Genomic DNA, 26,901 nt, shown 5'->3' on the forward strand with positions numbered 1-26,901 from the left:
TTGGGCCAGTACTTCCGCTTCCCCTCCGCCATTGCCTATCCCGGTCTCAGTAGATAAAAAGAATACAACGAAGACAAGAAAACAACATATTTCGTTTAGTTTCATTCAAATATCCAGTTCAGGTAGGAACTATTAAAATAATATTGAATAGCATACAAGGCCGAGCTAACTTTTAGGAGTTTTGTGGGAGTTTGCTGCAGTTTTGCTGGTGAGTACTCCAGCTAACTATTAATGTTAGATACTATTCTGAAGTTAAGCACCGATTCCTATCAGGTTAGCAATACAGTAAGATGGTTTTCGTTTGTACCAGCAGTTGGATGATAAGAGAGGCGCGGTGTTTGATTTGTAACTTAACGTAATATTTGTAGGCTATTAATACACTTGCATTATTAGAATGTCTTGATCTCTTGCAAGCCTATTAAAATCAGTGTCAAGTTAAGATAACTAAAACCCATAGTAAGCATACACGCTTGCTAACTGTAAGCTTTGGTTTTAAAAAATGACTTGCGTATAAAAGTGTTTTATTTGGGATGGTTCGTTCGCTTTACAGGCATGTTGTCTAACAACATGCCACCTTGTTTAACGCTAGGCTGGCAAATTGACAGTACGAATTTTCCTTTCGACGGCAGCTAACATAGCATCCTTATTCGGAAAGAGATGGGCAAATTTGATTAGAAATGAAATCTAGTCTTCGTATATGAACATCAAACCAAATGCTAAATGTAGTGATCTTCATCAGCCTGGAAATTAGGCTTTATCTAGTGGAATATCCAAAATATTTGGTCAAAGTATTCTGTTAAACTATGCAAATTCATGCCATTTATTCATGCAATAGTGCTAAAATTAACAGCAAGGTATACCAGTTTTCCCATTCAAGTCTAGTTTAAGAAGCCAGGACACGGTTTGGTTCTCGGAAGACGTTAAAATGTAAACTACGATTCGGCATTCGTCTCAAATGCTTGTTTTTTTATACTGTCCTGTCAGTGTCTCATCTTGCATTTTTCCGCTTTTAAAAGTCATTTTCCTTTGTTAGAGAGGGTTTTGTGTTGGGAAGAGATTAAATAGGCTCTCATTTGCATTTGCTTGCAGAAAGCACTTGCAGAAATATTGTATCAATTCCCAGTCCTGGTACTATGAAGCAAACGAGACTCGGATACTAACGTTTTTCCCTATCCTCATTAAACTGTCCTCATAACTGAATTATGTCAAGTTTGAATGAAGACCAGAGAAAAGGACCACACAGTAGCCTACTCTGAAACCATGACTTGTTGGGCGAGGTGTCAACCAAGCCTGTGATGATGTCACTGAGTTAATGTCTATCTAGCTGTTTATGAGAGGAAGTAGAGGAAATTGCATGTGGAATTTGCAGAACAGCATCCTAGTTGTGTGTGTGTGTGTGTGTGTGTGTGTGTGCGCATTAGCTGTTGTGAAATGCATAGGTACTTGTTGTTGAAGGATTTTTGGGTTATAGAGGGCAAATATGTACAGTCCCAAAAGGCCTATTTCACCAGGCTCCAAGGGGAAACAGGACTCAGAAAGGGTGTTGTGAAAGAGGGGGAGGGCCAGTTGCTTCACACCAGGAAGCCCTGTTCAGAACTTCCTTTTATAGACGCTGAAAATACAAAAGGCTCCCGGTACGTCTTCCTGTAAACAGTTCCTCTGCACACCAGTCTGTCGCAGTCCTTCTTGAGGACCATCTAGCAAATCCACAGTCACATGCCCCCTTGTTACTGGAGAATGCTGACTGGAAGGAACTTTTTTCTGCTAACGCTGTAACCCAGCCAAACGTTGCAGGTGCAGATGAGGGCCGCCTAGATCACCAGAGAACTTTGGTTCTGCTCATTACCTACACAACTTTCTCCTCAGTCTTGTAACTTTGATCCAAAGCTGTATTTTAATACGCTCTGTACTAATTCAACCATGCCCACACAGCAGTGCTTCTGCTGATAACTTGTATTAGGCCAAGTCGTGGCTTGTATTTGTATAGGCAAGGTTTTTTTCTTTTGTACGCTTTCATACACTGGACCCTAGTCCCTGGGTTACCAGAGAAATCACCCCCTGCTGCAAACCGAGCCCCAGCTCAGGGGCCTGTGGGGTCTGCGTTGCCAAGTTTGCTGTGAGGTTTCTGATATACTAGCTGGCGGCTGCACAGAGTAGTCGGTTTCAACCTGTGAACTGCCAGCGGGTCATAAAGTGCATGTCATTAAGTTTCAGTGTGACTGTCCTTGCTATTTAGCGTTGACGCAGGTTGGAGGAACAGGAGGAACAGCTCTGTTCTCCAGTTCAATTTCAGAGATCTTATAAACGTCTTATTTACGTTTTATTTACTTCTGATATTTCTCAAGGTAGGTCACCTGAAAATGCTACCTCAGCTGATAGATGACCTTATCAAAGTGTGTAGGGAATGCAAGGCATTGCATTGTGTAGCCATTCAGATGTAGCAGGAATTGGGTGGTCAGATGACAAAAGTCAGTTTTGTTGAAATTTGATCAGGACACAGGAGCTAACTCCAAGCCTCTGAAAAGAGACGCGGGATCTTTAAAGGCAACAGCGAGCCAGGGTCATGGTTTAAAATTTTGTCCAATGGAGGTATTGTACAGAGGTGTTGGGAATGCGGACGTGGACACTGTGGACCATTTAAACGTAGTGCTTCCACGGGCTGGATCATCAGAGGTGCGAAGGAGAAGTTGTGGGCGCTGTCGGGGCCTGGTGGCACGTGGCGAGGGCGGTTGGCACGGGAACAGCTCCGCCCTCCCATCCCAGGGTGACCTCATTGTTTACATTTCCCTGGCCAAGCTGTAATTGCGGGAAATGAACATGTTTGCGCCCTCCCCCGAGCCACTAGAGGCCGAAAGATGGGAGCACTTCTCCCCCGGCGGGAGGGGTTAGTATGCTTCCTGTTAGACCACCCCTTGTTTTCACTTCCTTACTGTCCATGGAAGATGCAGGGAAAATGGCGTGTGCATCGCTCTGCCTCTCTCCCAGTCTGCGGTTTTACACGTGCGACGTAAGTCGGTCTCGGGACATCGCCGTGGCGGAATGGCCTGCAATTATCAAGGCGGGGACCTCTAGTCAGCGTCTGCGTCGGTGGGAGGGGAAATGGCTCAGCCCAAAAACAGTCTGGCGGTGATTGTATGATGCGACGTTGGCCAGAGTGACTCATTGTGTAAAGATAGTGGGAGGGCGAGTGAAGAGTGTTGCATATTATTGATAAAGTGGGTGTGGCTGAATTAGTGGAAATTTATCACGTGCAACAAAAAGTGTCAGTTTAGAGCAGGGGTGTGAAACTGAATCCCAAGGGGGCCACAGTGCCTGCGGGTTTTTGTGTTTTCCTTTCGATCGGCCACTAATTAAGGCCTTGAGGATTCCTTAGCCAATCAATGACTTAAATGAACCACTGGTGCTGAGAAACCCCCCAAAAACCAGGAGACGCTGCTGCCCTCCAGGACTGAAGTTTGACACCTGTGGTTTAGAGCTTCTGATTGCAGGCCTGTGTACTAGGGGGTGACACTGGGGCATATGAGGGGGAAGTGCAGATGTTCTGCTCTTATGTTTGTCGTCTCCTCCAGGTCTCCCTGGATGGGTATGACTGTGGGGCGTTTGAAATGACCCAGCCTGCAGGGTGGTCTGAAGAGATGCTATCTTGTGAAGTGGGAGACATTTCCAGGTGGAAAAAGTATGACGTGACACATAGGCTGGAGGCTTTAGAAGGCCCATTGAGAAGACAGGCCTGCTATTCCACAATGCATTGCTTACCCCACCTGAGATATATGAACAGGAAAGGTGTGTGTGTGTGTTTGTCTGTGTGTGCGGGATGCACACACTCATTCAGTCACTCCCAGGGTAATTCCAGGCAATTTCCAATTTCTGCACTTTCTCTCACCGCTTGTGACTGACACGGGTACACTCCCACACCTGTGGCTCTGGGGCTCCAGACGATCGTGTTGAAACTAGGCCCTCTCGTTGTTGTCTTGGATACTGCTGGGCAGAAATATGCCTTTGTGTCGAAAGTTGCCATAGGATGCTAAATGATTTATAAAAATAATTTAGGCATGTGTTGGCACATCCCTGCAGTTCTAAATCAGAACCCAAATGCCCAAATGTCTATCATAACGTACATCATATATAGAGGTTCCTTCAAACAGTGGCTAATACAGTGGCTGTGTGATGAAGGACAGATTTATACTGTACACCAGAATCTAATGGATTCTTAGTGGACACAGATAAAGATGTAGAGAGTGCATGCTGGGAAAAGAGTGAAATCATTCTTCATATTAAAGGTGAGGTTACAGGGCTTCCTTAAGCTTCCTTGCACACTGATGTTCAGTCTCTTCAGTCTGCTATACGTGAGCCAGTAGGTGTTTCCACCGCAAACTGACTTGGGCCAATCATGGCTCATCAGCCAACCCTCGGCGCTATACAAGGCTATCTATCTACCCAGATGAGTCATGCCAGATTAAGTTGCAGACATGTTTATTCCTGTGTGCAGTGCCACAACGCAGAAGTGTTTTACGATGCTTAGCCAAATATTGACGAGGCGAAGCAGTACTGTTCACATATTGACTGATCAAACTTGATGACAGACATCACATCCCGAGTTGAAGTGCAAACGGCAGCACCGGGTTGCATTGGAACGGTGCATGCAGAAAATGCAGGTCGGTGTTGCCCAGGCTCTGTAGATGCATTGCAATGGTCCCAGGACCCGGTCCGGCCGCGGTGAGGACCTGCCACAGCGGGGCAGTGGCCCCGCCCCCTTCGTGACTGTTAATCACAGCATCTTACCCTGAGGAATGAGGTCCACCTGCCTGCCTGGACTTGCTCTTGTCTCCTCTCATTCTCTCCCTCCCTTACTCTCTCTCTTTCTCTCGCTCCCCCTCCCTCCCAATTTTTTTCGCTATCTCTCTCTCGTTCTCTATCTGATGTTCTCTCTCTCTCTCGCTGTAGGAGTGAGACGGACTGCGAAGAGGGACCTGCCCACAAAGTCTTTCCCGAAGAGCGTGCAGTCAGGCAGAGGAAAAACAGCTCTGGGATTCTGCTGGGGCATTCAGGGTGAGACGAGACTTCTGTGAGGCTTAAATGCACTTTACGTTTGTGCTTTTTCTGTTGTGGTTTTTATTATTGTATTTGGCATGTCGAGCGTTTCAGCATTTCATTCTTCCACGATTGATTTTACATGAAATGCTTGGTGGAGGCTCGATTTGAGCCTTACGCGAGCAATACTGCGAGAAATGACAGGATATCATGGCCAGGTATTGACGACCTGCACAATGCCAGTCAAATACAGTGTAGCCTGCACCCTAGAGAGAGGCTACCTGTTCATTCAGTGAAATCTTTAAGTCACTGGGAATTGTAAAGGAGCTTATTGGGGTTTGTGACACTGAAGCAGGTTTTATGTGCACAGTGAGGACATGATCCATCTCGGTCGTCTGAAATATTGCTCTGACTTACCGAAGGGCAGGTGTTACTTCAGGGCCCTGTTCACCCTGCAGGGTCAGGACTGGTTTGAACAGGAACATGCCAGATTGTAGAGTCAGTGGGGAAACCTCAAATCACTTGGCATAAGTCTTAGTTGTACCAAGCTTCATATCCTTGTTCATTAATCAAAGTACAACAATGTTGAATTGACATTAATAACTTGTTCTGTAAAAAAAAAAAATTTCAAAATACATTTTTCCCCAAGTTGTCACATCCGTGTATTGCCAACAGGTTCTTGCTCCATAGATTTAATTCAGTCCGTTGGTTTCAAATGAACTGAATTCCTCCGTTGAGGGTTGAAAGACACTGAATTCCTCCGTTGAGGGTTGAAAGGCTGCATGTGGCACACGCACATTATTCTCAGAGAGTGAGACGCTGACCACTTTCTTCTGTAGAACTGGTCGCTGTCACACGAAGAACGGCCTTTTAAAAAGCGGCTGTGACGCGTTTCACTTCGGTTTTTACCTTTCTGTACCATGAAGTGACTCTAACTCTCTCATTCTCTTTCTACTTGCAGTTGTCAACTTTCTTCCTCTGCCTTTCCCGCTTTCTCAATTTCAGTGTTCCCCTCTCTTTTTAACCTCTTCTTCTCTCTCTTCCCTTCGTTTCTTGTTGCTGTCCCTCTACCGTTCTATTTTTCCTCTCAGTGCCACAAGCCTTGACAGGCATATGGATGGCCTGTGCTGTGGGCCAATGCAGTCTGTCTTCTGCAGGTTGGTCTTTGACAACAGGCGCCCACGATTGGGTGGAAAGGTGTGTCTCGGTGGCTGAGCGTTCTTCTTCATTGGTCAGAAAGTGAGCTGTGATTGGCGCAGATTAACGCACGGTTGTATTTTTACATCGTTGGCAGTGGTTTCCTGCTTCCTGCTTCAAAGCGGAGAAGTGTTTGTGCGTGTGCGTGTCAGTGTGTGTGTGTGTGTCTGTCTGTGTCTGTCTGTGTGTGTTTGTGAGCAAACAATTGTCCTGAGTGAGAGAGTGACTGCAAGTTCTGCTTTTAGACACCTACTAAGAGATGAGCCAATAAGTTCATGCATGGGGTTTTTTTTGTTACGTCTTGGGTTCGGTTTGGAGAGGTCTGCTGGGGGAAAGTTAGACCCCAAACCTGAACAAAAACAACTGAAATTCTGCCCACAGATTTTATAACCTAAATATAACCGCAATGAAACAAGCATTTCTTTTACACAATAAGAAGTGTCTGTTTGTCTAAATGCCTGAATATGTAGGCTATGTATGTATGTGTGTGTGTGTGTGTGTGTGTGTGTGTGTGTGTGTGTATGTATGTATGTATGTGTATATATGTCTGCATGCATGTGTGTATTAAAGGGTGTATTTGTGTATCAGACAGGTCTAGTCAACCCTGTAATTATGCTGAAAGCAGTTCTTGTTGTTGACTTCGCAGTTATGCCTCATTCCTCTTTGTTAGCTGTTAATTGGCGCGCTTTGTGCATGAATGCTCAGTATCTACGTGACAGGACTGTTGCCCTGCTAACATAAATGCTGCACTCACTCTTTATCTGGACCCAATTTTTCAGAAGCTTTAGATTTGAGACCTAATGTTCAGGACTTAAAATACTGGCACTACACCTACTGTAATCAGTGGGGAAATAGTGGAACAATTGAATATTTGGTCTCATTTGTGGAATATTGTGGAATGTTTAGCATCAGGTGAGGGAAAATCAGGCGGTTGAACCACTGCTAAGGCGCTCCCTGTCTGGAATGCTTTGAAGTTGATCGCATGTTTCCTTGCAGCTTATGAGGAGGGCACGGTTTTCCATGTCAGAATTGTCTTACGTCATCTTCTGCATTGTGTGCTGCGTGAATTCACATAGGCGCGCCGCGTGTGCACTGAGGACAGGTTTCCTGCTCTCAACCCCCCAGCGCGCTTCGCCGCTGATCGATGCTAAAAGGCGCTTCGAGATCCGTGCATCTTAAATGAAATTAGTGGCCGTCGTGTCTAAAGGCTGTCGGATGCTTCATATAGTGGAGGAGCGTCTTTGTGTTGTACAGAAGGAGGTGTTGGCTCTCCCTGGCCTTCTGCCTGTCCTCTAGTCGAAATAACCTCTTCAGTAAGGACCGCTGACATCAGAAGGAGAAGGACTGAGACATGGCATATATTAGCTACTTTATATGAGTTAGGCCTATATACAAGGTATCTTTCTAATTCAGTGTGATATTTATATTTGACCTGCCAATCTAATTTAAAGTTAAATACTCTCTTTGTTGCCTGTACTTGACATTGTGTGATACCGTGTTTTCTATTGTGTGATATTTTGTGGTGTTGCGCATTTATGGTTCTGCAGCAGGGACGTATGTATTTCACGGCGGTAAAGCATTGCGTCGAGAGCGAGAGAGAGATTCGCCGGAGATAGGAGGAAGAGAAAGCGGATCGAGCTGTGGTCAGGGGCACGTGTGCGAGCCGAGGCGAACGCAAGGCATCGCCTTATTAGGGCATGTGGGGAGCGCGGGCGGCCGGGCGCCTCTCTCCCACGCGGCCGCACCCCTCGACAACCCTTGACGACCCCTCAGGGGGGAGGCCCCGCCCGCCGGGAACCCTAGAAACCCCAGCTCGCATCGTCGCCACCACCCCCCCCTCCACGCGTGTCACCTGAGAAAATCACTGTTCGTCGGCCAGGTCACCACACTTTCACCTCAAGGCCTACGAAAATGATCGCCCCTCAGCTCGAAACCCCCCCCCCCCTCAAGATAAATTTTTTTTTTGTTTCGCCGTTTTTAACACGCTGACAGACTGACACCCTCCCCGCGATGCGCGGTCCTGCGTCAAGCTTGCCACATCCTCGGGTTTGTGAGCCGTTCAGGCTGAGGTATAATTCTTAGCTAATGGATTGAGGTGGTAGTGATGAGTATGGTCAATTAAAAGAACAGACTGTCTTGTTGCATGTATAATCGCATGGCAATGACTTCCTTTTAATGGATTTAAATATGACTGAGACTGAGGGGTTTTACCGTTGCTACGATGCTGTAGGCCTACATCGTCACTGTCCTCCTCACAGTTGGTTCATTTTTGGGGTGACTGCAGATTTTGGATTTTGTGTAGATGTACACCGTGGAGGTTTTGAACTTTCAAACAGAATATTGCGTTATTTCACCATGCGACCCCTGATTGTTTGCTTGGACATAAAATCTTTTAATTTGTCTCTGTTTGAAATCATCAGAAGCCTAAGAACCCTGTGTAAAGTGGCTGATAATTCCTTGAAATGATTCATTTTAGAAATATGAACTGAATACAAATGTCTCTCTGCAGTGAATCTTTATTCACCCAAAGTGCTGGCATTTCGTATGGTGCTGGGGGGTAAGGTTTGATTATTCCAATAATCAAAGTCCATAGAGTGCACGTATATCGGAGTAATACAATAACACATATCCCTAGTGCATGCTGTTTCCTCATCTTCATCTGTCTGTCTGCCCGCCACTTATTGCTTCTTGCAAAGATGTTCTCTAGGTCACGGTTTACCGTCACCGAAATGACTGTCACCTGCCCACCACTTCCTGCCACACGACAGAGACAGGAGTGGGAGAATGACAGCTTCCTGTCTGAGCTTATGTTTTCAGCATTTTCTGCTGTGAAATGTAGATGAGTGAGCAGAATTTCTGCATGGCTTTTGAGGGGCCCTCGCATGAAAGCATGAGCTAAGAGGGCGGCTCTGACTTGGCCCTCAGCCCAGCCCCGGCCAAACGACAATCACACTAGTCGATCGAGCCGTCTGGCCAACTGACTGACCGAGCCGGTCTGTGGGCACGGCCTAAAATGAGTGTGGCTACTGTCGACCCCCACGCCAGTTTCTTAAACCGCTCTTCCGTTTTCTTTCCCACAGGACGGTCTCTGCACCCCTCTCTGTCCCCCCCCCTCCCCCTCCCTCCTCCGGCGCACCCCTGTCATGTCTGATAACGGAGAGCTGGAGGACAAGCCCCCCGCCCCGCCCGTCAGGATGAGCAGCGCCAGCTTCAGCAGTAGCAAGGACACGATGTCGGCCAATCACAGCTCCAAGCCCCTGCCCTCTGTGCCCGAGGAGAGGAAACCCCGCAACAAGATCATCTCCATCTTTTCTGGAGCCGAGAAAGGTGGGAGTGGGAGTGGGGGTGGGAGTGGAGGAGGGGTGGGGTGTGCTTGGTTAGCGTCCAACAGGTCCAGGTAGAAGTCTCCCATTCTGGGGTACCTCTTATGTACTACTATTTGGATTAACTCCGTGCAGCGGGGAGCATATCCATCCCTTCAGAAGGATAACTCCACCCTGTCCGACCGGCTCACCGGGATCCGCCCATCGTCTGACTGGTGCTGTTTATCCACAGGGGGCAGGAAGAAGGACAAGGACAAGGAACGCCCCGAAATCTCGCCCCCCTCAGACTTCGAACACACCATCCACGTCGGCTTTGATGCCGTGACCGGAGAATTCACTGTGAGTAGTGCAAGTGGCGCCCCCTCTGGACACACACTGCACTGCATTCCACCACAGAAGCCCAGTTTATCTCTCCCCCTTGTCCCAGTTCTGTACTTTTTTGTACTTTTCTGCAATTGGCTTAAAAGGTTGTAACTTTCATTGTGAGGTTCAATGATGTGTAGCTTCAGCCAGCACAGATTTACAAAATGAGTTAAATGTAGGTCCTTTATGGCCCCTTGCTCCTGGGTCCTGGCCCTTCCCCCCCTCATCCCCATGGAAACTCAAGCCCTCCCCTTCCCCCTGCCAAACAGGGCATGCCAGAGCAGTGGGCTCGGCTGCTGCAGACCTCCAACATCACCAAGTCGGAGCAGAAGAAGAACCCGCAAGCCGTTCTGGACGTCCTCAAGTTCTACGACTCCACCGGCAACGGCAGGCAGAAATACCTCAGCTTCTCATCTTCAGGTGTGTAGACGTCTGTGTGTGCGTTCAACATTCAGTTAGGCATACTAGTTTTGGCTTCTTCTGTCTGTGCAGATGTGCGTTTTGTGTAGGTGTGGGTCTGTCAGAAACGCCTCAGGACTTCCATTGCAGGTTTTGGCATGAGGGTGTGTCGATTCAACAAGTCGGGCAGACAGAAACTGGCAACTGTTGCCAACCTCATTAGAAGCACTGAGGAGTCTCTTATAATCAGCAGTGAGCTGGCTTAGTCCTTGAAGCTCTCCATTAATGCTCTCCTCTCTCCTCCCACAGATAAAGACGCACAGCTGGTGAGTGAAGCATGGATTTTCTTATTCTCCTCTCAATGGTTCATCACACCGGCTCTTGACATTCAGAGCTCCCAGTGTGAGTCTTATTGAGCAAATCCACAAACCAAAGGTTCGTAACCCAGGTAACCTAGTGATGGGGCAGCGAGACTAAAAACTTTTGTGGAGCTACCATACGCCATGCGACTCTAAATGATCTTTCTGTTTCAGCTGGGGAAGAAGGGCACGGAACCCTCGCCAGCTAACATCAAGGACATCGACGACGATGAGGATGACGAAGCCCCGCCCCCCATTGTGGCGCCCCGTCCGGAACACACCAAATCTGTGAGCTCCGCCTCCACAAAGTAGACCCAGTGGCATTCAGAAGTCAAACTGTCAATCACCGTAGCTATTCAGTAGCATAACGAACAACTCAACACAGACTTTAACACAAAAATGGTCAGCAAATAGCCAATGATACTAAAATTGTTTTTTTAATGTAATTTTATACTGTTATTATTAAATATCCAAGCTCAAGTTGTGTTTAAAACGGGGACTTCCTGTAGAACACACTCCCAGGTTGGCCCACTTCCGGAAAAGTAATAGCTTTTCGACGGCATTGAGGGGGGTGTTCGCTGCACCACGTGGGGTCCTCACCTTCTTGACGTTCCCTGCAGGTGTACACCCGCTCCGTTATCGACCCACTCCCCTCGCCACCGCCCTGTGCAGATGCAGATTCCGCCTCGAAGGGTGTTGACAGGCAAAAGAAGAAGGGCACCGGCAGCAAAATGACAGACGAGGAGATCATGGAGAAACTCAGTAGGTCGATTTAGTCTCTGGTAGGGGAGTGAAATTTTGGTTTAACAATGTACAGCACATGCATCGGCGCATTAGTGCCACACAATGTATGTTTATGTGGATAAAATGTTTATAGTTTAGCCTCTGTTTTGAATATAATTCAGTAGTTCACTAGATGGCTATCTGTGGTAACATACATGCTGTGAGATCATTTTGACCTAAAACCAAACTGAATTTTAATATTAGGTTACCCGGTTGAGAGGGGGATGCTAAAGAAACATTCATTGTTATGTGGCTTAGGTTATGGGAAATTTGCTGGAATACTTAAGTAATGTTTCCTTTGCGATAAAATTGCATATTTTTGACGTTTTGATTACAATTATACTTCTTGTTGGTAAGCCATTTTATAAGCTGGATAATGACCGAGGGGTTTGGTGTTATGCCATTTGAATGCCTGACGATAATTTCCCTCAGCGAGGGGCTTTCAAACTGCGTAATGGCCAGCCCCTGGGTTATTATCCTCTTTATACAACATCTTACCAACAAAAAGCATCATTGTGTTTTTAAAAAAGCATAATCAAAACATGCGTTTCAAAATATATATTTGCTTTATTCTGTTCATATTAGATGAAGAAATATCGGCTATTTTGCATTTCTTTTTTTTTTACACGTTAAATTAATAAATAGAGCCAACACATCCGACAAGTAATCAGTTGATACATTACTTGTACCCATTCCTAGTACAAGTGCACCGCACACAGGACATAAAGACGACGACGTGCTTTGTTTCTGTTGCTTGTAGGAACCATAGTCAGCGTAGGCGACCCCAAGAAGAAGTACACCCGATACGAGAAAATCGGACAGGGGTGAGTGCCAGTTCCCGCAGCTGCCTTCACTCCTAATCTACCCATGGGGAAGGCAGACTCCACCCCCTCCATCCTGTTTGTTTCATATGCCTTACACCTCTACGGGAAAGACGGAAAGGAGCCTTTTTTCCAGTCCTGTGATGACTGCAAATTCAGGGAAAGAAGAGCTTCCTCACGCACAAATAACTGGCAGGGGGTTTCAGTCAGCGGGCGTTGATCAGTTGATCAGTCTGTCCATTACGACCTCCGCCTACGTGTGGGTGGAGACGAGGTTATGAGATCAGTGCTGTCCATCTGCCTGTCGATGTGCTTTCTGAAGGCAGGCTGATGGTGTTAATGGCTGATTTGGGTGCATCCCGGTGAATATATATCCTGTGAGATGAAGAAATCTATTTTAGGGCTGATGTTTAGACTTTCATAAATTCTGCAGATATCGTTCAGTGTGATCAGCTGTGTGTCTTATGCTGTATGCTTTAATCTTGGCTATATGTAAAAATCAGTTTTAATACTCAGTTTGTGTCTGAGCTGCTAGAGGTTTTTTCAAACCTTGCCTTTTATGTGAGTCATTCTTGATGATCTGAAGTCTCCCAGTGTGGGATTGGATGAATGAGCTTTCTGTTCTCACCCCCCAGGGCTTCAGGCACAGTGTACACAGCCATCGATGTTGCCACGGGACAGGAGGTAAGCTAACACTCACACGTCAGGCCCTCTGGTTGTCGCTAATGAATGCAGCCTGTCCCACCGTGTGGCATTGCATACTGCCTGTCAATCATGCCAGTGCAAGACCTTGAAGAGAACTCTCCATCTGACAAAGAAACAGACTTAAGACTGTGTTGCAGATTCTGTAGACCTACCAGATGTTTAGATGGCACTTATGATTTGTTTAATTATTAGCTGTTCACTTATAAAAGATCTATAGCGACAAAGTAAGAGCCAATCAAAAACTAGGCTAGAGTAATGCACATAACGATTTTAGTAAATGATTTACCTTTGTATTAGTGCATTTTATCTTTACATTGTAAGTTGTGAACATTTCACCTGAACCACCATTTCTTTACCTGAATATCTATGTCCAAAATGATGTGTCATTTATAGGGTCACCTCTTGGAATTGTAAATAAGGTTTGAACAAAAATAAGCATACACAGGGGACCAGGGTTGCATACCACTGTCCTAGAGTAAGGAAGTAGAGTGCAAGCAGGAAATGCAGGAGCTGATCTATGTGCAGATTGATTGGCAGTAATGCACCCTAGGCTGTGACTTATTTTTTTTAGCCCCCCCCCCCCCCCCCCCTCCGCCCTGTGAGGATGACTGCAAAGGTTTTCTGACTCGGTCTGATCATGATGTGGGTGTGTTCACAGGTAGCCATCAAACAGATAAACCTGCAAAAGCAGCCCAAGAAGGAACTAATCATCAACGAGATCCTGGTGATGAAGGAGTTAAAGAACCCCAACATCGTCAACTTCGTGGACAGGTAATTTGCATCATTACAACGGCGATTACGATGATGATGAAAATGATGATGGTGGTGGTGAAGATAATTGTGTTGAGGATGGTGGGGTTGACGTGATGCTTACAGTATTGATTATGGTTATAATAAAGATAGTAGTTGGGAGCTGAGAGTCTACTCATCTTCACTATTGAGTTACCAGACAGGGTCTGACTCGCTCTTTTCAGAATGGTTCAAGGCATTATGAAGACAGTAATACACTTAATTGAATCTAGAAAGAGGATGTATCGCATACATTTCTCAGGAAGTAACGGCTGATTCTCTCCGGATCTCTCTGTGCCCCCACAGCTTCCTGGTGGGGGAGGAACTCTTTGTGGTGATGGAATACCTGGCTGGCGGCTCACTCACAGACGTCGTGACGGAGACCTGCATGGACGAGGCTCAGATCGCCGCTGTCTGCAGAGAGGTTAGACGGACAGCAGCCTCTTACAGACTTGGGCTTCTCTGGCTCAAAATCTGTGGAACAGTTTTGTCCCGGTTGACCAGGCAGTCTAGCTAGCTAGCTGGCTGGGCTGTCTAGCTAACTGGCTAGGTAACCAGGCACAACAAAGCACAACTTTGCTGAAACGGATTTAGGTAACTATTACTAGTTTGTTTGAGTGTTTCTTTTTAGGAGTTCCATTATGTCAATGAAAGCCATTCAATAAATGTTTTCAAGCTTCTTATTGGCTATGGAAAACATTTTGATTAGTTCAGAGGAGCACAAATTCATTTCCTATTTTTAAATGCCGCCTACCCTTCAATAATTTCTTCATCCGAATATCAGCTTTTTCTTGGATCAGCACTTTGCCTCCACAAATATATGCTGTAGCTATAGGCTGACTGTGGCCCCTTCTCATTGCCTATTGGCCAACTGGATTGTTGTTGGTCTCCTCTTGTATCCACTGTGACCACTCTTGCATTCCCCCTGCACAGTGTTTGCAAGCCCTGGAGTTCCTGCACGCTAACCAGGTGATCCACCGTGACATCAAGAGCGACAACGTGCTCCTGGGGATGGACGGGTCTGTGAAACTCAGTGAGTGTCACAACACTCCTGTATCTTTCAGGATGCATTAAGATACTGCTTGACTTTGTACCTTTTGCATTTGATTGCATTTTATTCTTGACCAGTTCCAATTTGCACTTTTATTTTGTGGCCATCATTGGACTGACATGTTCTCTCTCTCTCACACACAGCTGATTTTGGGTTCTGCGCCCAGATCACCCCCGAGCAGATCAAGCGTTACACCATGGTGGGCACGCCCTACTGGATGGCCCCGGAGGTAGTGACCCGCAAGGCCTATGGGCCCAAAGTGGACATCTGGTCCCTGGGCATCATGGCCATCGAGATGGTGGAGGGAGAGCCCCCCTACCTCAACGAGAACCCCCTGAGGGTGAGTATGGGTTGCGCTTCTGAGTCAGAGGATCCTGTTATCGCCATAAACACTGTAGAATTCTTTCAAGAGTTTAAAATATTGGGAATTGTAGCTTTCGAGGGTTTAAGATGGCAAGTGCTTTACCTTCTAATGGATTTAAGACGTGGCATCTTTAAGGGTGCCAGATTTCTTGTTGCCACTAACTGGTTTCCTGTAAAGGAAACTTTTTAGTTGCTTTTGATGTGCTAAAATCCAACCTCTCAGAATTCACCCAACTAAAATGCATTGACTTTGAAAGCGGGGTGATTCCATAAATGTCCTAATTTAGAGGACTAATCCAGTAGCTGTATAACTCAGCATTAATGGGTTTCCCTCTTTGCTCCCTACAACTCCCCCACCACCCAACTAGGCATTATACCTGATTGCCACCAATGGCACCCCGGAGCTCCAAAACCCGGAAAAACTGTCGCCTACCTTCCGGGACTTCCTGAACCGCTGCCTGGAGATGGACGTGGAGAAAAGGGGCGGGGGCAAGGAGCTGCTGCAAGTGAGTCCCTCCTTCCTGTTCCTCCACACCTTGTCATGGACACATTATTATGAAGGGGCCAAGCACTTCTGAAGCTATGAAAGAATTTGGCCCAGTCCAACTGCTGTGAAATGCACAAACAGAACTGCAATTAGACGTCATGTTTTTGTTTGAACCAGCAACAAAATTCTTTGTTGTTAAAACTTGACAAAAAAGACATTTTTAATTTCCAATTTTCTAAGGGTGTTTCACACGTAATAGTGATTTGCATGTAAAGACCGACGCAGAGTTAACTAGGTTGTTGCATTGTATTGGTCATAATATCAAGCGCACTGTTTGGACAGATTTTGGCAGGGGTACAAAAAATTTCTGTTATTTATTTATTTTATTTTTTTAAAGAAATCTGAGCAAGGCAGACAACATGGAGCATCACTGGTCTTTAAACATGTCCTTTTAGTTTATGGTTTTCCTTTGGTATTCCACTCAGCAACACTATGCGGAAATAAATTGTCGTGAACATTTATCAAGACTACTCGCACTTAAAAACCTGATGCATGTACTTGGGAATCTATGCTGCTGTCTTCAGAGCCAGAAGGAGGCGAGCAATGTTATATCACATATATTGACTCTGGAAGAGTATTGTGGCAGGGTACTCGGGTAGGCGTTCTTTATTACAATGCCACATGGAGTAAAAATGTTTGCCTAGCTGGCAACAGCAACTCTGATACAGCATCAGAGCTGCACATTAACTTGCTAGCTAGGTTGATATGCCGAAGACACACAGACAGACACACACACGACTCATTTGTAGCTAGCAAGCTGTAAACTTTGCTCTTGCTGTAATTTGGCTAAAAACAACCAAACAACCTGGTGTAAGCCTACAATACATTTGCGCATGTCCTCATTTCCTCCATTTGGTTTAGACTTTACTGAAAATGTTTTCATACCAGGAATGATTTGAACCACGGTCAGAGTGAAGAGGGCCGTGGCCACCATTGTTTTTCAAATCTTTAGTACTTTTTTAGTCCAGACCAAAGTCCACATGTAGAGTTCACACCAGTCAAAAAGATCAAAACTAGGCAAAAAGTTAGGAAAGTCCAGGCCAAATAACGCCAGTGTGAAAGCAACCCTAAATATCGATTTTGTGCTGTAAATACATAAATGTACGCTGTTTTTCTGTCATATTTTCAGACTGCAACCATAACTTTTTAGCCATAAAAGAAATCTGACAGTTATTTGGGACCAGTAAAATGTTAGACTGCTTGCATTAATTTATTTCAACCTTTAGTGTTCACAGTGCAGTAGTAAAAACAATAACTCAACTTGTTCAAAAATCTTTGACAAATTTTTCTTGAAGAGAAGGCACAGGAATACACAGAGGAAATATGTATTACTGGGTATAAAATATGTACTTGTTTACTTGGGATCACTGACTTATCCATTTCTCCCTTCACCTGTAGCACCCCTTCCTGAAGATGGCAAAGCCCCTTTCAAGCTTGACACCTCTCATCCTCGCTTCCAAGGAGGCAATGAAGAGCAACCGCTAGTCTTGCCTGCCACAACTGAGCTGTGCCAACCCCACCCTCCAATCACCCTGACCTGCAAAGGGCACAAGCCCCAACCACAGGGCTCTGCTCCTACAAACCACACCCCCTCCCCATGCCTGAAAGGATAGCTCCGCCCGCCAGGGACAGGGCCGCTCCACTCCAGGGCCTCATGAACTCTTGTGGTCCGATCTGTCAGTCAAGATCTGAGAACACTGCCCCCCCCCCCCCATGTTATCACTGATGCCTTGACCTGGTCAGACCAGTATTCACAGTTTATGTGAACTGCTTTTTGTACAATTTGTGGTGTTTTTTCTTTTTCTTTTCTCAAACTATCTCGAACTTAGTCAGCTGTTCCAGCTCATTGTGTTATCATGTCTACCAGTCCCCTTGGCATCGTGAAACTTGAATCTCATATCTCTGAAGCCCTGTTGTCTCTCAAGAAATGTCCTTGTACTCTCGATACTCTTGTACTCTGTCACATGTGCCTGTCTCATTTTTTAAAAAAGAGAATTATTGTTTACTGTATAAGTTGAACTATTTCTTTAATTCACAGGGATTTAGGAGTCTAAACTTTTAATATTAAGAAAAATGTTGAATTACGTTTTGTATATTATGTACTTAAAAGAAAGAGGAAGTGGAAACCACAGATCAGAGATCAGGACATTCTGACTGTTTCATACGTATATGTATACTGTTCATTTTTTATTTCCGACTAACAATCTGACAGTTTACCATAAATTTAAGTATTTGCAATTATCTTAGTTTTTAATGTGATTAATAATTAATTGTATTTCCATGTATGTGGAGTATTCATGCGTTCTGCAAGTAAAAGTCACATTTTTGAAAAATCAAGAAATTTTTTGAATAAAATTGTGCTTTTTAATTTATTTTCCCATGATTTATATAAAAATTGCTAAACCATTTCCAGAAAACTTCAAGATATATATCTTCACAGCAAAGATATTAATTGGGATGTGTATTTGTATTGTTGTACACCACAGATTGCATATCAATAGCAGGTTCTCTCAACATCCTTCCTGCTAGCCACAAAATGTGGAGAAACCATTTTTATACCCCTATGGCATCTGGACATTAACAAAGCGAGGCTTCAGCCAACAAATACAAGACTAAGTCTTGCATGCTGTTATTTGGAACAGAGCATTATTAAATGTTCTATAAGAAATGACTGTATAGACTCCTATCAGACCTGGGCCAAATACAAATACATATTTGTATTTGAAAATGTAGTTAAATACATATTTGAAGTATTTTAAAATACATTTACACATGAAATACTTTGTGTTTATTTTAATTATTTTCATGGAAAACCAAATACTTTTTCAAATAGTATTTAGAGCCTTTTAAAAATACATTAAAATACAAATACAATTTTAAAATATTTTGAAATATTTCTGTGATGGACAAGAGAAATGACTGAGCCAGCAACAATGTAGGCTTCATACTGAAGGGGGTACCCCAGAGTTCTTTGTACCATCTTTGTGAGTGGCTCTTGATGTGATGTCAGTGAGTTATAATACTGAGGGCAACTCCAGGGGAACTAATAGGAGCTATGGGTTGAATTTGGATTATGGGCAAGGGGCCGCCTGACAATTTGACAATTTTTACGCTGACAATTTTAAACAACCCATGCACTGCCTTGAACAGACAGTAGCCTAAATGTCCATACATGTCCTTGCATGGCGGGGATGGCAAACTCAGACTTCTTGATAAGCTACTTGCCAGTTTATTTGTACTCATGCAGTCTTTTTAAGGTTAGTGGCCTTTTACTGTATTTCCTCTTTTTTCTGTTTTCAGTGTTCAACAACCGTATGTATAGTTACATCTTTTACATTTTGTTAGATTCGACACTGATAAAATAGACTTCATCCATGCATATTCATTACCCATTAACAATGGAAATCAGTGACGTCAGCAGTCACTTGACACATTCTAATTAGTCAAAATGCATATCCAGTGCTTTTCAAGTCTTTCAACAGCTCGGTGCAATTGCATGTTGCACCACTGACCTTATGTTGTGAAAGTATTTTCAAATAATTCCATTCAATCAAACACTTTTTATTTGAAAATTCAGTATTTGAAACGTTTTTTAAGATGTTTTTTAAAGTAACTGAAAATTCATGCAAATGCTCCTTAAATGTATTTTCAAATACATTTTGTAATTTAAATACTCTATATCTGTCAATTCTGAATTTCAAATGATTTCTAAATAAGTATTTAAAGTAATTAAAGTAATAGTAGTAAAGTAAATAAAATACTTTAAATATGTATTTGACCCAGGTCTGACTCCTATATGGTAAATATATTTTACCTGATACAGATTAAAAGCTAACTACAACTTAAGTGACTGATTTTATGATGATGATGATGATGATTAAATTAATTCCTCCTGCTCTTATGTGCCTTTTATCGAGGACACTGTTATCATGCAAACTACAAGATTTAATGAACACCCGTCAGTTATTTGTAATCATATTTTTGAATCATGGCAGCTGTGATTAACTACCCATGCTTCTGATCTCACCTGTGAAATGGCCAGGGGAGCTTTTGAGAAGTAGTAGTAATATTTGTTAAAATAAAGTCATATTGTACACTATTTCACCTATCATACAGTATTCATATTTGCCGTTGTTGTGTGAGCATGTGTGTGAATGGGTGAATGTGAGGCATTAATTATAAAGCGCTTTGTGCAGCCTTAGTTGCTGGGAAAAAGTGCAATACGAATGCAGTCCATTCACCACATTTTTTGCAGAAAGCGCAACATGGGATAAGAAATGGAACCAAATACAATATGAAAACACTGGGCCTCATTTATCAAACATGAGCCAAAATAATTTGATCATAAATCGTTCATAAACGCATTTGCCCAAACAGTGGGCCTCATTTATCAATATTTTCGTACAGCAGTGTGTAAATTTATGAGTAACAAATACCACCAGTTTCATCAAACACGTAACAACAGCTTTTTCATGTTCACATACGTATGTGGATACTGTCGATACAGTAAATACATAAATTTTTGCAATGGAAAACACGTTCACAGAACTTGTGATTAGCATAAATGGACACCCCTAAAATACCATAAGGAGTTTGGAATTCTATTGCAGGTCATTTAAAGAGATGCCAGAGAAAAGACAAAAGAACAATAACATCTCTAAAGCGGAGATTGAAATGCTGTTAATGGAAGTACAAGCCAAAAAACATATTTTATTCACTAGTGTAAGCAGTTCAGTGCCAGGGCCAGGGAAACTATGAAGGGCAAGATATAGCTGTTGTAAACTCTGTCTCTCTATTTCCGCATACTATGCAATCGGTGAAGCAAAAAAGGTTTGACATGAAACTGGAGGTAAAAAAGAAAATCCTAGCCCACATAGCACATCAGCCTCAGGGGGAGATCAGAGTTTGGTGCCGTTGTCTACACTGGAGGAACCCACTGGCAAAATGAATACACAGAGACGTTGCTATCTGAAGTAGCCGGGGGAAAAAGATACTTCTCCCCGTCGGGGAATCGAACCCCGGTCTCCCGCGTGACAGGCGGGGATACTCACCACTATACTAACGAGGAGTGAAGTCCCATTTTGGGTAGCGACGTCTTAAACTGACGCTATCCCTCATGAGTTACCTACTGAGAAAGCTAGGTTGGAGCACCTCCTTGTGTTAGTACAGAAAATAACCATGCAACAAAAGCACTTTGTTGAATACAATCACATATGTAGGCCACATCTAGATGTCTCATTAGCAATATTTCTTTTAATATGATGCCTACTCAGCTCATTGTATTCTGTATCTATTGAAATTATGAACCTGTATAAATATTATGTTATTTGATGTGGCTTAAATGTTTTATGTCTGGTGTAGGCAATTTTACCTGTACTGGAGACCTTTTTCTGGCAAAATGTCAACTGCCTGAAATATAAAACATGGCGTTCATTTTCATGAAATCACACAAGAAAAAAAACAAAAAAAGAGGGCTCGTCCGGGATTTGAACCCGGGACCTCTCGCACCCAAAGCGAGAATCATACCCCTAGACCAACGAGCCATTCACATGCTATGACACCACAATTATTAATAAACCATGATTCTTATTACTGAAGCAATGCATGACTCCAGTGACTACACCTTACATTGCATAGGTTAGCAGAGAAAGTAATATGCATGGAAGGCTGTTTGCACATGTTTGGAATTCCAGGCCTGGTATTCCACCTCATAGAACTGGCTTGTAACTCACTCACACGCACACTCACTCACTCACTCACGTTTAGCAAGCTGAAGATTCTCCACAAGGGGGAGCTATTAGCATTCATTGTGCTTCACATCGGTGACACAGCGCACAACACACGTACAGCATGTACTGGCACAAATTGTGGAAACGCTATGCTTGAAGTAGTTTAGTACTCATAAAACTTTTATCTGTGCCCTTTCTTTGGTTGTCGTTTCTCAGCCATTTTTTGTCTGTAAACATGGGTTTGAAACAAAACCATTCTTGACCACGAGTGGTAACAAGTTCATGTGATACGTAAAAGTTTGAATAACCACACTCTTCAGATGGTAAAATGAAAAAAATAACACAGAGCCAAGTTACTTGAAATAATTTAAGACACACTGTGTAGCACTGCTTTGGAATACAGCTTGTTCAATTTGTGTGAGCTAAGATATGTTTCTTCTAATTTATCCAAAGCTTGATTGCAATACATTTAATACCATTTCGCAGGTTCAAATGAATGACTAATAGACCGTGCTATGTATGTGTGAGTAACTTCTCTGTACATGGAAAACACTATTTTCTTCAGATATCAGTATAGTGATGAATAGGCATCATCCACCTGTCACATAGGAGACCAGTTTGATTCCCCGACAGACTTGGCAAACACTACGGACAAGCCCGTTTTTTGTCAGGTTTGATCTCCAACATCCTTCCCATAATCCATGAGCCCTGGGGAGCTGTGGCATCAATGACTAAAATGATATCCACTGACATGAAATTTCTTTGTATATGGGACCACTGTTGACATTCCTGCATTAGCGGCAAATACGCTCTTTTCCAAAACAGTTCAGCGCGGTATTGAACCCATTTCCATCTCCGTCTTGAGTACACATCTTTTTCCTCAAACAGCCCTGGTGGCAGGATTGGTTTGGACTTTAACAAAAGTAAGCGATTCGGTGTGAGGGCTTCTAAATCATTAGGGTCTTCTGACACCCATCATTTAAAATATCTTCCAACTTAACTTAAAATTGTTTGCGGCCCTTCATCATCAAGGGTTTGTTGTAGTAAAACAGAGTCGAGTACCTTTCTGATTACACGAATAAGCCTCTCCCACACCGCACCATAGTGAAAACTACTCGGAGAATTGAAATCCCATTTTATTCCATTTTCCAAGTGGCTCGCATTTTCTGGTGATTAAAAGCACTCATAGCTTATCTCAGCTCACGTTCCGCACTGACAAAATTTGTTTTGTTGTCAGATTTCATTTTGGACACAGGACCTCTCCTGCAAATGAAGTGGCGAGCTGCATCTGTGCACAAGTCTGTGTCTGAAGTACAGGCAAACTCAAGTTGCACTGCTCGACTAGCTGAACATGTAAAGAAAATGCCGTACCTCTTAAGGAGGCTGTGACCTCTAAAGATGACTCGGCGATAACTTGTCGAGATTCTGCATCTATTTCATTAATCTTACCTGTTGCTGCCGCCATCCCAGTTTCTAGTTGCAATTCCTCCATCATTTTCTTCAAAGCATGCTGCTCCTCCTAAAAGTTCTTCTTGCTCAGCCTCTGCACAAATATGTACTAAACTGGTACAAGAAGAACTACAGTGTGATCTCACACATGGAGAACCATTCCTACTGATGCTACAGAGACACTGAATTCCTCCAGTATCACATCAACCTGATTGCTATTCCTGGCTGGCATGATGGTGAGCTTCACATAACCATCTTTCTACCTCAACAGGGAATTCCCGATAGTAAGTCATTTTTGGCAAATACCAATCAAATCACTCAATTTCCTCCTCAGGCAATAAGAGTTGCACACTACCATGACTCTCCTAAAAATCTTTGTGCAGTTTGTGGAAGGCAGCCTTGTGAAATTTCACATCCTGGCTATGCTGACAATATTGCATGAGAGCTTTAATGTCATTCAACTTACTAGTAAGTGGGCCTAGCTTTGCTCTCCTTGACTGCTTTACTGTGATTTATTTAGCCTACTTCTCAATATTTAGCAGTAGCCTAAGCTTAACCGTCCTTTTCCTGACTTTTTCAGGTAGGCCTACTGCTGTGCCATTTTGATTTCAGCAAGTTTTCATTAAAAGTGAACGATTTCCTTTTGAATGGTTTAAACAACTCATGTAATACTTTTTCCTCTAATTCAGCCATTTGGACTCCATTTGGCAATTTTTGCAAGTAAGGTCCACAGCAGAAGCACGTGCTCCTCCTCCATTTAGCAAAGGTAACCAGGTTCCATTCTTCCCATCTATCATTCAGCTTTAATAGTTTCTTCGTCCAGAAGACGGTTTCGGATAATAGCCTAGTTCGTCTAATCTTTATGATTCTTCGGCAATTTCGGAATTTAAATCCACAGTGTTTTAATATATCAAGTTCCTTTTATTGTGCACAATGCATCCGCCATTTCATGAAGTTAGCAAACCATGCGAGCCCGCTAACCTAACCAGCGAAGCATTCCAGACGAGCGAGTTTTTTGACTTAATGTTATGGCTTCCTTGTTCGATACCTTTCCCTTTGTTGTAATAAACCATCTAAATCTAGTCACTTTTTCTTTGGCACACTTCAACGTCGAAATACTCAGTCCAATACTGTTGCAGACTGTTTTTATTACTTACGCTCTTGTCTTCCACAGCAACAAGACATGCAGCAGTTAGCTAGTTTCCTGTTCCTTATATAGCTAGCATCCACATCTCGATTAATACACATCTTCCGTGAGAATAAACCTACGCACACATAACGTACTCCACTTGATATGAAATGGTATGAAATAAAATGGCCAAAACCCGTACTGATCCCAGCCTAAATTAGCTCCTTACTTTAGCTTGTACTTTTTCCCAATGTCGACCCACAGCACTCCCTATCCTATTAAGTAGCAAACTAGTCCACTAGAGGGAGCTTTAACACAAAATGTGAGCTATAGATATCAGACTGCAGCGCATTCTAGCTTATAAGAGTATTAGGCTCTATCTTACATTACAAAGGAATGTCTTTGGCTACTTTCTGGGAAACCCAAGCCAGAACGTTTTTGAAATTGTTGTTGGATGAATTAATGAAAAGAATGTAATTAGCTTAGAAAACTTTTCCAATAAGGTGCAAAGACTTTTTACTTGTAGTATTTTCTGATGTGGTAGCAAAGATCGATAGATATGACTAAATTTGCGCTGCCGGAAGGACGTTTCACAAGGTAAAGTTGGTTCCCAATTCACAGCTTCCGATATGACATTTCTGGTCCATTGAGCATTTCAGACCTTGCATTGAGGGGCTCCACGTTGCCATAGTCAGACACCACAGCAGCGTGAAGTCTTGATGTCTCGTCCTAAGCCCTCAGGTTGAATCGCAAGGTGGTGCCTTCACCTCCAAGATTTAGATTTTGATGTGGTGCTCAAGCCTGGGTTGTATAACAAAGTGCCAGATACACTATCCTGAAAACTCATTACCAAGCAACTACGACCCAACAGATCTGCTGCCCAATTACACCATTGTAGCGGGTCTGGACCTGCACACAAAGCCCTTGGTAACCGGACAGGACTGGCTGCAGTCACATCAGCTGCAGTTGGAAGACCCTGTTACTGGGGGTCTGCTTCATGGGTTGGAGAGAGTTTTGGATGTGGTGGAAGATGAGACTGACCTTCCTGAATTCACTGTCAATAATGTCTGTTTTACTACAGAGATCCCAAAGGAAGCTGCGGTCTGCACCCACTGAAAAACTTGAGGCTGCATGGGCCAGACTCTCTCAAGGGCCAGTTGCTCAGTTACTATCAAGACCACCCCACTGCTGGATATTTGGGGTCCACAAAGATGCTGTCCAAGGTTAAGGTCTCTCTGGCCGAGAATGAGGATGGAGGCCTATGTGGTTTCGCAACCTGTCTGTTAACTAACCAAACTGAGGCAGAGGAAACAAGCAGGCCTCATGGTGCTCATTGATGCATACATTATTGTGTTCCTGGATTATTTCACTAAGTCGATAGAGGTGTAGGTAGTGAGACAGGCTACGGCAGGTTTCCTCTGACAGTTTGCTGGAGAATGTTTATGTCCGGCATGGTGCCTTAAGATTCCTGATATCAAACAGAGGCTCTCAGTTTGTGAGTGACATTTTTAACTGTGCTGTCAGCACATTAGGGATAGAGCACCGGCTCACCACAGCCTACCATCTGCAGACAAATGCGACAGAACGGGTGAACCAGAGGGCTCTTGGAAACTGTTGATCAATGATCATGACAAATGTTCCATTCTTGAGGTCCTTTGCAGTATCAGGCTTCCACTTGCAGCAGGTTTTTAGACTAGGTGAATACATCTTCATCAAGTATGCCCAGAAGTGGTCAGCCTGACTACGTCTCCAGCATTTTAACTTATCATCTCAAACTCAGGGTGCAGAACTTGTGGCAGGGAAGAGTCAGGCCACACCATCAGCAGACTGTTAGGAGTGACTGGGTCAATGTCCACTATGTCAGAGGACACATAGCCAAGAGGCCTAGAGTTCAAGATCCCCTCTAGCCCTATGAGAGCTGTTATCAACATCCCTGTCTGGGCCCAAGGATCACATGACACACTTCTTTTAGAGACCTAATCTCTCTATCCCATGTGCCATAAAAGTGGGGGTGCCTGATGGGTTGAAGTGGAACCAAATTTGCTAGTTTGCAAGCTCCTTATCTCCTCCTCTGCAATATGTCCCCTGATAAGACAAAAGCCTTTTGAGGTTTTCCTCAGCAAGCAGTGAATCTACAGAGTGCCATCAGTTAGGAGTTAGTGTCTGTACTGGTGAGGAAATCCACATGAACACCTCTAGTGGTTAACAGTACCCCACTTTTTCTCACTGCACCTACTCACTTTAATAAGGAAAGGCTCAGAGCATTCACCAGGTGAATAAAATGAAGGCTGGAACAGCTGAATTATGCAGGGGGCATATCAGCCATTTTTGGGACTTCTGGTTTTCCTAGCCATTTTTTACACTCTGTACAACTGTGTTGGTGATTAATATAAACACCATTGCTCAAAAGGTCCTGTATTTCTGGCAGACTTTTGAAAACAAAAACATTTTCTGGTCTAGGGTGATGTAAATCATTGTGAAAGTGTTGAATTAGGAGCTGGCTGAGGGGGTGCTTTGGATCCAGAATGATAAGGTGAATTGTCTCTTGATCCGGTAAAACACTATGATGCAGACGCCCACCAACACTAATGACTCCACTAGTGCCATAGGACTTGAGTTGAAAGAGTGATTAGTCTCCTCGTATAAGGCACTGGTTTCCCAGCTGCTTATGTATTGACTTAATCCTGTGAGCGTGGCTCTCCTGTCTGATTTCCCACCCCGTGAAGTTCCTTAACTGTCACTTCAACTAATTCCTTGAAACTGCAAAACTGAGATAAATCTAGTACTAGTGGGGAGTGATCTGTTGATGTGTGGCCACGGAAGCTGGATTTCCATTCCTGCTCTGAATGACATGTGGCAACTA

The 26,901-nt window shown here is 43.9% G+C and overlaps 1 protein-coding gene, 3 long non-coding RNA genes and 2 other non-coding genes across 10 annotated transcripts; 2 read left to right on the forward strand and 4 right to left on the reverse strand.

Moving 5' to 3' along the window:
* LOC118230308 (serine/threonine-protein kinase PAK 2-like) lies at positions 1-18,099 on the forward strand. Of its 4 annotated transcripts, XM_035423191.1 has the most exons (17): positions 1-122; positions 3,217-3,219; positions 4,945-5,049; positions 9,309-9,555; positions 9,784-9,890; positions 10,184-10,334; positions 10,623-10,639; positions 10,847-10,960; positions 11,293-11,434; positions 12,216-12,279; positions 12,912-12,960; positions 13,640-13,752; positions 14,077-14,194; positions 14,704-14,803; positions 14,965-15,161; positions 15,553-15,690; positions 17,130-18,099. In XM_035423191.1, exons 4-17 carry the CDS (start codon positions 9,372-9,374, stop codon positions 17,214-17,216), a joined length of 1,581 nt encoding a protein of 526 aa, XP_035279082.1. In that variant the 5' UTR covers positions 1-122; positions 3,217-3,219; positions 4,945-5,049; positions 9,309-9,371; the 3' UTR covers positions 17,217-18,099. The 4 variants fall into 4 exon arrangements, with proteins under 4 accessions (XP_035279082.1, XP_035279080.1, XP_035279081.1 ...); XM_035423189.1 differs by lacking the exon at positions 3,217-3,219 and having other exon boundaries at positions 6-122; XM_035423190.1 differs by lacking the exon at positions 3,217-3,219 and having other exon boundaries at positions 13-208.
* Positions 12,571-14,109, reverse strand: LOC118230310. Its single transcript, XR_004765822.1, has 3 exons — positions 14,024-14,109; positions 12,977-13,084; positions 12,571-12,651 (listed from the first exon to the last, which is right to left on the reverse strand). It is a non-coding gene; the product is annotated as an uncharacterized LOC118230310 (long non-coding RNA).
* Positions 15,697-23,195, reverse strand: LOC118230311. The gene is made up of 3 exons (XR_004765823.1): positions 22,910-23,195; positions 21,103-21,140; positions 15,697-15,793 (listed from the first exon to the last, which is right to left on the reverse strand). It is a non-coding gene; the product is annotated as an uncharacterized LOC118230311 (long non-coding RNA).
* trnad-guc lies at positions 20,728-20,799 on the reverse strand. Its single transcript has one exon. It is a non-coding gene; the product is annotated as a tRNA-Asp (tRNA).
* trnap-ugg lies at positions 21,203-21,274 on the reverse strand. The gene has a single exon. It is a non-coding gene; the product is annotated as a tRNA-Pro (tRNA).
* LOC118230312 lies at positions 23,196-26,447 on the forward strand. Of its 2 annotated transcripts, XR_004765825.1 has the most exons (3): positions 23,196-23,377; positions 23,599-23,675; positions 25,120-26,447. It is a non-coding gene; the product is annotated as an uncharacterized LOC118230312 (long non-coding RNA). The 2 variants fall into 2 exon arrangements; XR_004765824.1 differs by having other exon boundaries at positions 23,196-23,675.
* Positions 26,448-26,901: the final 454 nt, after the last annotated feature.

Source organism: Anguilla anguilla, chromosome 6, assembly GCF_013347855.1.
Source record: "Anguilla anguilla isolate fAngAng1 chromosome 6, fAngAng1.pri, whole genome shotgun sequence".
Classification (NCBI taxonomy): Eukaryota; Metazoa; Chordata; class Actinopteri; order Anguilliformes; family Anguillidae; genus Anguilla; species Anguilla anguilla.